At 42.4% G+C, this 12154-nt stretch overlaps 2 protein-coding genes across 7 annotated transcripts in view; both read left to right on the top strand.

Moving 5' to 3' along the window:
• Positions 1–9023, top strand: part of cped1 (cadherin-like and PC-esterase domain containing 1) — a 40590-nt gene extending 31567 nt beyond the window's left edge. For 5 of the 6 annotated variants that reach the window (XM_044186483.1, XM_044186482.1, XM_044186481.1 and 2 more), the window contains 7 exons: positions 3088–3187; positions 3681–3817; positions 4096–4316; positions 4406–4507; positions 5441–5528; positions 5704–5850; positions 7611–9023. In XM_044186483.1, the coding sequence (XP_044042418.1) occupies positions 3088–3187; positions 3681–3817; positions 4096–4316; positions 4406–4507; positions 5441–5528; positions 5704–5850; positions 7611–7832 (1017 nt within the window). In that variant the 3' untranslated portion in view covers positions 7833–9023. Of the gene's footprint in view, positions 1–3087; positions 3188–3680; positions 3818–4095; positions 4317–4405; positions 4508–5440; positions 5586–5703; positions 5851–7610 lie in introns of those variants that run through there. The other variant, XM_044186485.1, reaches the window with a different exon arrangement.
• A 674-nt stretch (positions 9024–9697) lies between these two features.
• The window catches only part of wnt16 (wingless-type MMTV integration site family, member 16), a 6715-nt gene continuing 4258 nt past the window's right edge, over positions 9698–12154 (top strand). Inside the window, exons 1-2 of the mRNA XM_044186488.1 lie at positions 9698–10135; positions 11618–11844. Of these exons, the coding sequence (XP_044042423.1) occupies positions 10044–10135; positions 11618–11844 (319 nt within the window). The 5' untranslated portion in view covers positions 9698–10043. The remainder of the gene's footprint in view (positions 10136–11617; positions 11845–12154) is intronic.

Raw genomic sequence — 12154 nt, 5'->3', positions numbered from 1 at the left:
ATTGAAACTGACGGTTAATCGTGTCCATTAAATTTCACAACATTGTCACAGTTAAACTCTTACTTTCCTTCAAACACCTGGAACGCAAAGTCTTTGATCAGATCTTCCCCTTTTCTTCCTGAATGTTTGTTTGTGACATTGGATTTGAGGTTTTTTGCCGTTTGCCTCGTTATTTCTTCCGGTTTCAGGTTGTCTGAATGTTTCTTTGTAAATCTCTCTCGGCCCGAGTCTCTGACCTGATGAGGCTTCAGCAGCAGCCGTTCGTCTGACGTGTTGATCCGGAGAGTCACATCACATCAGGTCTGAGATCCGTTCAGCTCTTTGATCAAACGGGATTATTTCTGTGTTTCTGTTGGATTCAAACCAAACCTTCACTGTAAACTGTTGTAAAGAACCTTTTTATTTCACATCGCAGAACGAACGCGTCCCATCACATCTGGCTTCACGGCTTCAGCTCTGTACGTTTCAAACACAAATCAAACAACAAAGTCGGTTTCTGAGAAAACTGTTGTGACAGAAAGTAAAAACATGAAACTCTCAAAGTTCTTCATCTGCTCACTTCCACATGTTCATAAAAGAAAGTAAAATTAATGTTTCTGTCCTGCGCGACTCAAACTCTAAATGTTCAATGCAGAATATTCACCGTTTTTATTGCTCACACAAGAGTGTTAGGCTATAAAAAACACATTTCCTCTTATTTGTTCATGAGTCATATTTCTTCCTCCATATATTCTTAAACAGACTGCAGCCTGAGCTTCACCCACACACCGACTAACTTTAAATAGATCAAAGATAACACAAAGCGTCAAATAAAGTCATAAACCTCAAGTTTAAAAAAGAAATAAACCAACAAAATCAGCCGACGTGTCGTTTCCACAGACCTTAAGATTTTAATTAGATTTGAAAGAATATTATGTTATTATTATTATGTTATTATGTTATATATGTTGTTCAGATAAACAGGAATCAAGCAGAACTCCTCCCAGAAGATCGTCTTTACATCAAACGGATCTTATTCCAGTTTTAATAAGATGCAGATCTGAAACTTGCCTCTGTGAAGTTAAGTAATAATCATCAGTAAATATAATTAAGTAAATGAATCCAAAGACTTGAATTATAAAAGACGTGACACGAATGTACGAACTCTACAACATAAAAGGAACAAGGACAAACTTCTCTCGCGTACTTTTTATCATTATGATTCTTTCATTTTTCATTTTGTGTTGTTTGTATTTCGGCTGACGTGTGCTGGATGTATTTATCTGCGTTCATGCTACTCAGCAAACATTATAATAAATATTAAATAAAATTAAAAGAAAGTTTAAAGCTGCTCTCATCACATGTTGAACTGAAGTCACTCACTTTATTCAGTATTATTAGTTTTACTCCCTTTAACACACTTTGTTTCTTCTTTTGCTTTTGATACATGAGAACAGTCTTTCTTCCTCTTTGTGTCCTCTGAAAGTAAAGTGCTGATTTCTTAACACTTTGACTAAATAGCACAAACGAATTCTGTTCTCACAAAAACATTCAAGTTATTTGGAGGAAAAGTTCTTCATCGGGACAAAGTTCAGACGTTCTGCTGTTCAGCCACAGTTCGAGATCCAAGCTGTGTTTGTTGTTTTGTGTTACAGGGAGATTCGTGTTACTTCTAATAAAGAAATAATTTAATATATATATGAACAATGTATTTATATATTTTTCATGTTCGCTGAGAAGCTGCGACTTGTGATCCGATGTGAGACAAAAAACAACTTGGAAATAAAACTTTAACAGAAAGAGTTAAAAGACAAAAGGTTTCCAGTCGTGGACGTGGCAGCGAGCTCTGAGACGACGCTTGTTGTCGGATGAAAGCGGCGTCGGCGTGTTTGGTGTCCCTCAGTCGGTGGCGGTGTGTTTCCAGACCAGCGTCCCGTCTGTTTACTCTGAGCTCAGGTACGAACAAGAAAATCCCTGTTAAGTTTTCTTGTTGCACTTTGTTGCGAGCTGCGACGCCGCGGTGCGGAATGTGACGCCGCTGCGACGAAACCTGCAGCAGAAGAAGAAGAGTGTGTTTGCGAGGACGTGTGTGTGCGTGGCGGCGGCTCTGAAGTCGGGGCCAGACGTGGCGGCTCTCACGGGGCCTCTGAGCCCGGCCTGTCAGGTTTGTTTGACCTCTGACCTCTGAGACCGGGAGAGGACGATGGGACGACGCTCACCAGAGATCTGAGACAGAAAAGAGAAGAAGAAGAAAGCTCTGATTTAAAAGAGAACAGAAGAAGAGAAAGAGGTCAGAGGAGAGAAACGTGGAATAATGAGGACAGGAAGTGAAGGAGAAGATGTTTGACAGCAGCTGCTCAAAAAACCCAGAAAGACTCAAAACTATCAGACGGACCTGAATCTGTCAAACAAACACAAACACAACACCGAACATAAAACACAGACTGCTACTGCACGTTTATTATGCTGTTAAAGGGCTACTTACATCATTAATATTCAGTAAAATGATCAGACAAACTCTCCGTTTAGTTATTTGATTATATTCCAAACACTGATCCATAAAACATAAAGACCATTTGACTGGAGATCGCTTCGGAAACCAGAGTCCATCATGGCGGCTCCTGTGGGTCTGAGAGCAGCTGGGGTTGTTTTTACATGTCGTCCCTGTACAAGGACTAACTGGAGGTTAAGAGGTTAAACCTTTATCATTTATACTCCAACAACTACAAGAATATAAATATCCACTTTTCCAGAATCACAGCTGCCGTTTGACTGAAAACAATCAGATGATCTTAATTATTATTATTGTTATTTTTACAGACGGGAACGCGTCAGTCGTTTTGCAGAGACGACTGAACGTGTTGGACCACGTTTGGTCTGTTAAGTGCCGACTGAACTGTTTTTATTTTTCAATTCACTTTTATTTATATTTACAGAAGTTATGTCATCGCACTTTTCCTGCAGAGCAGGTCCAGACCGAACTCTTTACCACAGTATTTCAGTCGGTAACAAACTGGGCCCTCCGTACTGACTCACAGGAAGTGAAGTGGTGAATGCAGTGGTACAGAAACCTGACCCCCTTCCTGTTCTGGCCCCTGTGTGTTTCAGGACTGTGGTCTGCTGGTCCAGCCCGGTCGGTCCTGTGGTCTCCAGCCTTTCATCAAGTCACAGAGTTCACTTCAGACCTGCAGCTCAGGACACGTACCAGGTCTGATGTCACTTCCTGTATCTCACCTGTGAAGATTCAGTAGCAGATCGATCCGTCGAAACACAGTCAGACTATTTGTTACATTTGGGTCGATTCAGCTGATAAATTCAGATTTAACTTCAGAATTAGAAAACAATAAGACGAGACAAGCTAAGCTAAGCTAAATTAAGCTAAGCTAAGCTAAGATGAATCTTTATTGATCCTCAGAGGAGAAACAGATAAAACAGATTACAGCAAAAAATAAATAATTAGAAGTAGATCAAATAAAAATAATAGAAATAAAAATAGAAAAAACAATAGTGATTACTTAAACTAAAAACAAACTGTATAAATGTTTTTAAATTTCTGTTTGTGTTTAAACTAAAAAAATGAAATGTATTAGTGTAAACTGTTTATCATATATATGTATATTTATATATATTCTCTGTCTCTCTCCCACCTGTCACACCTGTCCCACCTGTCTCACCTGTCTCACCTGTCCCACCTGTCTCAGGTCGCTGGGTGGTTCCGTGTCTCAGCTGTTCTGACAACAGGACGTGTGATTGGAGGGAGGTTGACTGGCAACCTGACGGCTGTTATCACCCGTTAGTGGCCCGCCCCCTGCTGCAGGACTGTATGACGAACAGGAAGGTGAGGTCAGCTGATCAGACATTAGACTGCAGTCAGACTCCGTTCATCCTTTCTTTCTTCAGAACCGGTCCTTCCTTCGTTCCTGTCTTTGTCCTTTTCTTTGGAGAGAAGGAAGGATCCGTCTGTCTCTCTCTCCTCACACTTCCTGTCTGTCTCTCCACATGTGGTCCAACATGTTGTCCAACATGTGGTCCAACATGTTGTCCTACCTGTGGACAGGTGTCCTGATGGTGGACGTGTATTATCTGTTGAACACAAATCTTCCAATCTCTCCTAAGGTGTTGTTTATCGGCGACTCGACCAATCGTGGGATGATGTACTTCCTGATGGAGCGGGTGAACTCTAGTCTGGAGGACTGGGGCAAAGCTCACGACACGCTGGTCTACAGGAACCTGAACGGAGGACGGACCCTTGTCAGCTACTCATATTATCCTCAGTTCTGGTTGGAGAAGAACCAGAGACCCACGTTCAGACAGGCTCTGCTGCAGCTGCTCAACAGGTGAGAGGAAATGCACTGATGGTGGGGGTCACAGTGTGCCAATAAAAGGCCAAATGATGTTTATGTGCTGATGAGTTTCTCCCCTAAAGGTCACGGCCTCTGGTGAACTCTAACCTGACAGTTCTGGTGGTGGGAGGAGTCCAGTGGCTGAACACCGATCACCTGAGGACGGTCAGAGAGGTGCTGAACAGGTGAGTAGATGCATGTATGATACTACCTTGATCCAGAATATTTGAGAATTTAATTTGGTACAAAAACATTGAGTGATTTATTGACTGAGAAAAGGATCCTGACACATAAATGTTGTATCTCTGAGATGTTTGAAAGACAGATTCTAGTCGACAAACGTTTGCTAATTTTATTGTCAGAGAGTTTGCAGCCATGTTAGCAGCTCTGGGAGGCTGTGCTTCCTTTAAGCTAAATGCTAACATCACCATGCTAACATGCTGATGTTCAGCAGGTATAGTGTTCACCATCTTAGTTTAACATGATCAGTAAACACAAAGTACAGCTGAGTTATTACAATTCATCCTGAGGGGAACATGAATGATGAAGCACATTTCATCACAATCCATCCAGCAGCTGTTGATGTTTCAGTCTGGACAGAAGTGGACATCACTGAACCTCAGTCGCTAGCGTGGCTACAAAAAGGAAACACTTGTTTTGAAGTCGCTGGATCATCACAGTGTCATCAGCGTACAGGTTTCCATCCACAGAAGCTCAGTAATTCTGATCCCTGTGGTTCTCATGTAACAGGACAGCCTTTTATTTACTTTAACATAATGACTCCTGTTAGAGACATATAAGGACATGTATACAGGTTTTATGCCCTGAGCTGACGCTCCCAGGCGGCTTCATCTCTTCAGCTGTGGAGCACTGAAACTCCACCAGTCCACTGCTGTAGATTACAGATGTTAAGGGGACTGTAAGGGAATAAGGACCAAGGGTGGGGTGGGTCTCCTAAAAACACTTTATACACAAGTGAGAGACAGGTCTGCCTGTGAGGCTCAAATCAGGGCACAAATTCTCCCTCACAAAATCCCACTGTCAGTTAGCACAGGTGTGAAAGTCAGGATTGTGGTTACTATGACAACACATGGTCACTCTGTCCTCTCCCCCCTCAGAGAGTCTCTCAGTGACATCCTGGTGGTGGTGAAATCTTTGGGGATGGGTTTCCATCTTCCTGTAGACGGGATCCGATCCCTCAGTCTGGTACGTGTCCTGCTGCATGTGGACTGATGGAGTTAGAAACATCAGATGCTGAGAAATGTAAACGCTCTTTTCCCTTCAGACTGCTTCTGTACTTACTTTTACATGAACACACTCTCTTCACACGGATCTGTTGTTTGTTTGTTTGTTTGTTTGTTTTTGGTAATCGATCCTTCAGAAAGAGGTCCAGGAGCTCTACAGAGAGAACCGGAACATCATCACCACAGCAAAGCATCATGGGTACGAGGTGATCGACACATTCAGCATCACGATGGGTCGATACAAAGAGTTCCTGCAGGGACGATGTGCCTGCCACTTCCATGAGGTAACACAACTTTATAGATCAGTAAATAACACAGTCAGACCTGACCGAGTTCCTCGAGGTGCAACTCAGTCCTCTTACGTTCAGTCGCAATGTGATTGATATTATTTATTATTTATTGAATGTGCAGTAGCTGCAGACAGGTGCGAAATGAAAGTAGAAATCTAAATAAGGACTCACTGAACAGTTTGAAGATTATATCGATCAGATTTCAGCCCATCTGACCTCCTCTGGCAGATTTCGGAGTGACAGCGCTCATTTACTGGCTATATTTATTATATATATAAATTAAAATTATTTATCCAAATAGTGTCAAAATTGATCATTTCATTAATGTGAGAATATTTTATGCAGTACATTTCTTTGGATCATTCAACTAAGGAAGACTTTCAGCAGAAAATAAAACCGGAAAAGTGACGTGTGGCCTGTGATTTAAGATGAATTACATTTTAATTAATTTATATTTTAATGTTTATTGTTATAGCGACACAGCATCAACCAGCACCACAGACCACAGCATTTACAACCTAACGCCTGATGATTTAAAAAACTGCATCCAAAGGTTCAACTAATAAAAAAATAAATAAAATCAAACCAGTAGTTTCTGATTGCTGAGGAAACTGGAGCTTTTTAGAAGTAAACACCCACCACTTCCACTTCCTGTTCAGAATCTGCTCTTTGTTTGTATTTTGTATTAGAAATATTCCTGTTGTTATGAAATATGTTGTATTCTGGGGGATAGATACTTGATTCAGAGATATACAAATTGTAACATTAAAAATAACTTAAATCCAGAAAGTGGGTTATGTGTAAGCCCTCATAACTGAATTCGTTTGACTCTTTCTACGTTCTTACAGGTTTCAGGGATAACAGGTATAATATATAATAATATATAACAGTATTCTCCTTCTGCTGATTTGTTTATGCAAAGAAAAAGAGGAACCATTCACCACCTCGTCGAAGTAAAAGCCACCAGACACGTTGGTGTTCTGGTAACTAACGATATCGGTGCTGTAATTTCATTGGTGCAATGATATTATTTCTTCCCACCCATTTTGCATTTAGTGTTGTTAGCGGGACTTTACGGTCGAGCTAGCATCCAATCACAAGGACGCGTCCAAGTAACGAGCGAGCCAATCACAGCACAGTAGGCGGGACTTGTGGGCACTAAAAATAGTTCAATATATCACTTTAACTCAGCCAACAGCCAATCACATCACTCCGCCCGTTTGTCTTGATTAACAGATAAAGACTTTGTGATAAAACGTTTCATCATTTGATGCTGATTATACAGGATAGATTTATTGATCATTTTACTACACAGGGTTGTATAATGAGATGTTGTTTCGTAGTTCCCTTTATGCTGCTCATTATGGTGAAATTCTCCCTCTGGCAAACATTGTCAGTCATCATGATGTCAAATGTCACTTTACGCAGATGATACGTGACTTTATATGTCAGACTTTGTTTAATTTCTGGTGTTTCCACTCAGGTTTTATATGTGCGAATTAAAAACGTGTATAAAAGCAGGTGGATTGAAAGTCAACGTCCGAAGTCCAGATTTAGTAAAAGCAGAAGGATGAAGAGTTTCAGCTCGACTGACGAGAACTGTCAACCAATGAAAAGAAGTCAGCTTTCATCTCGTCTGAAAAACATCCAGTGAGAATCAAGTGGAACTGATCAGGAATGTTCTGGACCAATCAAAGAAGGTGAACAGCAGATATTAAAACCAGGTGTTGGTGTCTCTTCTTCTGCTTTCACAGGTGGAGAAGTTTTGGTTCTCCAGGCTTTCAGACGACACGACGTCCACAACCAACAGAACCAGATCCACCAGACCTGAACCTGGACTCAGCAGCCAATCAGCCATGCTGGGCCCAAGCCAGGAGGCGTGGCCTAAAGCCTCATCCTATCACGTGAGAGGACCAGTGAACCAGGTGTACTCTGAGATCCTGCTGAGCCGCCTGTGTCCCAAAACCAGAAACTAACCACCTGAGAGAGAGTGTGTGTGTGTGTGAGAGAGAGAAGACTCACCTGTCTTAGTCACCTGCAGCAGGACTTGAAGGTCAGCAGGGTCTCGTGGTGGGGGAGGATCACCGCTGACGGATGAATAAAAGACTAAAAGGAAATGATGAGGAAAGAAAAAGAAGAAAAAGACTGAAAGCTGAACATTTCCCAGGTTGTTGTGTTTTTCGTCAGGACTCAAAGGTGTGACTGTATAAAACTCTTAAAGTGACGCGCAAACAAGAAAAGAAAGTAAGCGTCGAGTGTTTAAGGTCCAAGGTGAGAACATTCAGTATCTGTTTCTTTATGTACAGCAGTGAGAGACAGCAGAATGATCTGAACACTAAATAGTTTCCCAAAACCAACAGAAAGCTTGTGGTTACTTTCTAACCCGTTCTCCACTCTCGTCTCTAACCTGCTAGTTACTGAAGCCAATGCAGCTAGTTTTGAATGCAAACAGTTAGTTTCTAATGGACCAGCTACTTTCTGCCGTGCACTAACTAGTTTATAAAGCGCACTAGCTAGTTTTAATGCAAACAAACTTGTATCTAATGTGTAGCAACTAGTTTCTAATGTGCTCCTTGTTTCTAACAGCAGCTAGTTACTGAAGCTCACAGCTGCTTTCTGCTGTGCACTAACTAGTTTCTGATGCACACCAGCTAGTGTTTAATCTGTACTAACTAGCTGTTGTGCACACTAGCATATATATTTATATTTACATACCTCAGTCGATGATTTTAAAGTTTGTATCAGATAATATTCGAACCAAAGACTCGATGATAACTGTGTTTATCAGGTGAAAGAAATGTCTTATTTGATTCTCTGCTTATATTTTCTATATTTTTCTACAGATGTTTATTGTGCCTTTATCTCTAAACATGTTTACATGCTGGAAAATAAAATCTATGAATATTTATATGAATGTTAATATTCTCCTCGGATCTTTAAAATATGAGATTGTTTACCAAAAAGCAAAAAGACACAAACACAATTTATCTGTTGAGACATGAAATCTGTTTTTATTTTATTTCTTTTCTGTTTAAATGTTTAAGAATCTTCATCTTCTCGTCTTTTTTACAAACTCACCATTTTTTAAAGCGGTGTAAATTGTGTCTTTATACATTTTAATATACCTTTGGCATAAAAGTTGTATCATAAAGCTGCCAGTTTGCTCACCTGCCTCCTTCTCATCTTTGTCCAGGTCACTTTTTAGTTTTGTTGATGGAAAAAAAAGAGATGAGAAAAGTTTTCGGTCAAAAAACTTCAGTTTTTCCTTAAAATTTGAAGGAAGTTGAGTACTAAAGTTAATTCTTGACCTGGGAAACACAACAAAACAAAATGGGTTGAGATGTGGTTGAAAGCTCTGGAAAAAAAGCTAATTAGTTAATTAACTTGTTTATTTATTGGTCAAACTGATAAAAAGATGTTTTTAAAAATATATTTTCTATATAATATATATATATTCTATATGTATTTTTAATATTTTTTAGTGCTTTACATGTAACTTTTTTTGGTTGATAATGTGAAAATTATATAAACTTAACTTTTACACCAAACTCAAAAATCAAATCGAATGGATCAAATGTCAAATCGGCATATAAATAATTCAGCAAATTCTGTTGTGCTAAAGGCGAGAGCGTTAAATGTAGAAACATTTGAATGGAGTTTGGTGTGGTGTTTGGCGGTCAGTAATCCGTGTTTTGGCCACTATGATATATGTTAGTTACTGTGATTAACCTAAACCCAGCACCAGACTCTGTTGAAAAATCGAGCAGTTTAGAGCTTTCTAACCTCTTACCTACTTGAAGAAAACTTTTTGCATCATCACGAATTAAATGTTAAATTGGTATAAAAATATCCAGGAAACGGTTGTTTGTCTCTTTGATGCTTCTGTCCGTCCAATTAGCGTCCAGCTGTGACGTCAGCTGCTGAATATGAGTACTGTGCTGGTCCAATGAGGATCCTCCGGGACTCGACTGGTCCAGTCGGTCCTGCGTCTTCATGCAGAACACAAACTGGACAGGAAGAGTCTTCATCGCATCAGCGGGGGCGGAGGCCGCCGAGCTCTCCTCTTCACTGGAGGATCATTAATGCACTGACCAGGATTAAGCAATCTGTTCCTGGACCGGGTTTTAGTATGAGACAGATGGCCAGACTGAGAGCGCAGCCCGGCGGCGCAGATAGATGAAGAGGTCATGGAGAGTCGGAGCTGTGGAGTCCGACACATGTGCACTCTGACTCTGCTGCTGGTGTCTGTGTGCCCGCTCTGCTGCAGAGCCACCTGGATGTGAGTATGAGCCCGCCGGTTCACAGGATCCGAGCCGGAGCGCGCTGCTTTTACGCACTTAACTGTGGAGATCCAGCTAAACCAAACTCCATTAAAGAAACGGCCAATTTAAGGCCTCACTAGGCAATTTGCTCTTGTACACACCGCTTCTGCATACATAAATACTAACTTCTTAATCGGGATCCATCCAGTCTTTCCCCACAAAAACACGCGGAAGTAAACAACCTGAATACAGGATTTACATGAAGTGGCCTCCCGCTTTACTGACGCAGCAGCTGGATGAGTGTGTGTGTGTGTGAGCGCGCCGGTTTTACGCAATTAGATTCAATCCAGCCGAACTCCGTTTACGAAACTGTTAATTTAAGGCGTTTCTGCTCAGTTCATGGAGAGAACTCACTCTTAAACTTGGCCTGCATAAAACCTACAAAATGGTAGGCTATTTTCTGAAGCAGCTGTAAGTTAGGCCTGTTGTTTGGAGTCGTCTGTTTCGCACCGGAGTCCAGTCTGAACGTTTCCACGGAGCCCGGCAGAGCCCGCCGGATCATCGGGTCCGAGCTGGAACGCGCCGGTTTTACTCAATTAACTTCGGAGATCCAATAAAGCCAAATTCCATTTAGAAAACTGCTAATTTAAGGCGTCCCTGTGTATGTCGTCATGTACTTTCCGCTTCAGATATTATTTAGTCGGCTTCCGTTTTCAGGGCGAAGGGTCCGCGCTGTAATTCTTGTTGTATGAAATTCACAAAATAGCACATTTATAAATAAAACAGCATCTTTTCATGTGTGCTCGGCTGTGATTCGTTTAGTGGAAGAAAGTGAGCCGAAGCAAAGCTCAGGTCTGTGGGAAACGGGATCTAAAGGCGCCGGGACTCACGAGCCGCTTCGGATTTAATTCAGTCCAACTTTTGGACAGTTTCACTCGGCGAACTAACGAATGCACAAAACAGCACTTTGAATAAAATATCGCATTTTTATTCCGCGTTATTCGTTCAGTCTTTAAATGTGTTTATTAATATTTACCCAGTTCACCAAGGAACACACAGTCCATGCGCATCTGCTTTTAATGCAGTCCAGTATCTGGAGCGACCGAGCCCCCGTCTGATGCACATTCTGGTTCCCTTCAGAAATAAATAATACAGGTCCTGACGGGTTTCATGCAATTCAATTGACAGAATTAAATAAAGCCTAACTTCATTGAACGTGTCCCAGTTCAGATGTTGGCTGATTAGAGAGCCAGACGCGCCGCGTGTAGTTTCCCACAGTGAGCTTCTAGAAACCACTTCTCCTCTCCGTCCGGGCCGACGGCGTCATATCAGAGGCTCTATTCAAGTGCTCGTGGTAAAACGGGATAATTATATATACAGGCCGACCTACGGACGCCGGATTGTTTTCGACATACAGTGGCCGAGGAACACTTTTAAAAAACGCAGTATTTTGAACGCAGTTTGGTGTCAGCGGTGGATGACTGGCTGGTTTTCCGCAGGTGGCTGGGTGTGACCTCGGCGGGAGTCCCGGAGAAGCTGGGCTGTGCCGCCCTCCCTCTCAGCCACAAGCAGCGGGACCTGTGCCGGAAGAAGCCGTTCCTGCTGCCCAGCATCCAGGACGGAGCCCGGCTGGCCGTGGCAGAGTGTCAGAGTCAGTTCAGACACGAGAGGTGGAACTGCTCCACCACCGACCACCCGGCCGTGTTCGGATACGCGCTGACGAGCGGTGAGCAGGATTCCAGTTCACACCACTGACGTGCTGCATGTAGCTGCGTCCTGCAGTCCTGCAGGGTCCTGCTGCGTCCTGCAGTCCTGCAGGGTCCTACAGTCCTGCAGGGTCCTGCTGCGTCCTGCAGTCCTGCAGGGTCCTACAGTCCTGCAGGGTCCTGCTGCGTCCTGCAGTCCTGCAGGGTCCTGCTGCGTCCTGCAGTCCTGCAGCGTCCTGCAGGGTCCTGCTGCGCCCTGCAGTCCTGCAGCTCTCAGCTCTACTTAGAGCCTAAGTCTTTAGGCCTCAGCTGAGTCTAAGTACACCTGAG

The sequence above is a fragment of the Siniperca chuatsi genome, linkage group LG23, assembly GCF_020085105.1.
Source record: "Siniperca chuatsi isolate FFG_IHB_CAS linkage group LG23, ASM2008510v1, whole genome shotgun sequence".
Classification (NCBI taxonomy): domain Eukaryota; kingdom Metazoa; phylum Chordata; class Actinopteri; order Centrarchiformes; family Sinipercidae; genus Siniperca; species Siniperca chuatsi.
This window is presented reverse-complemented; position numbering and strand designations above follow the sequence as displayed.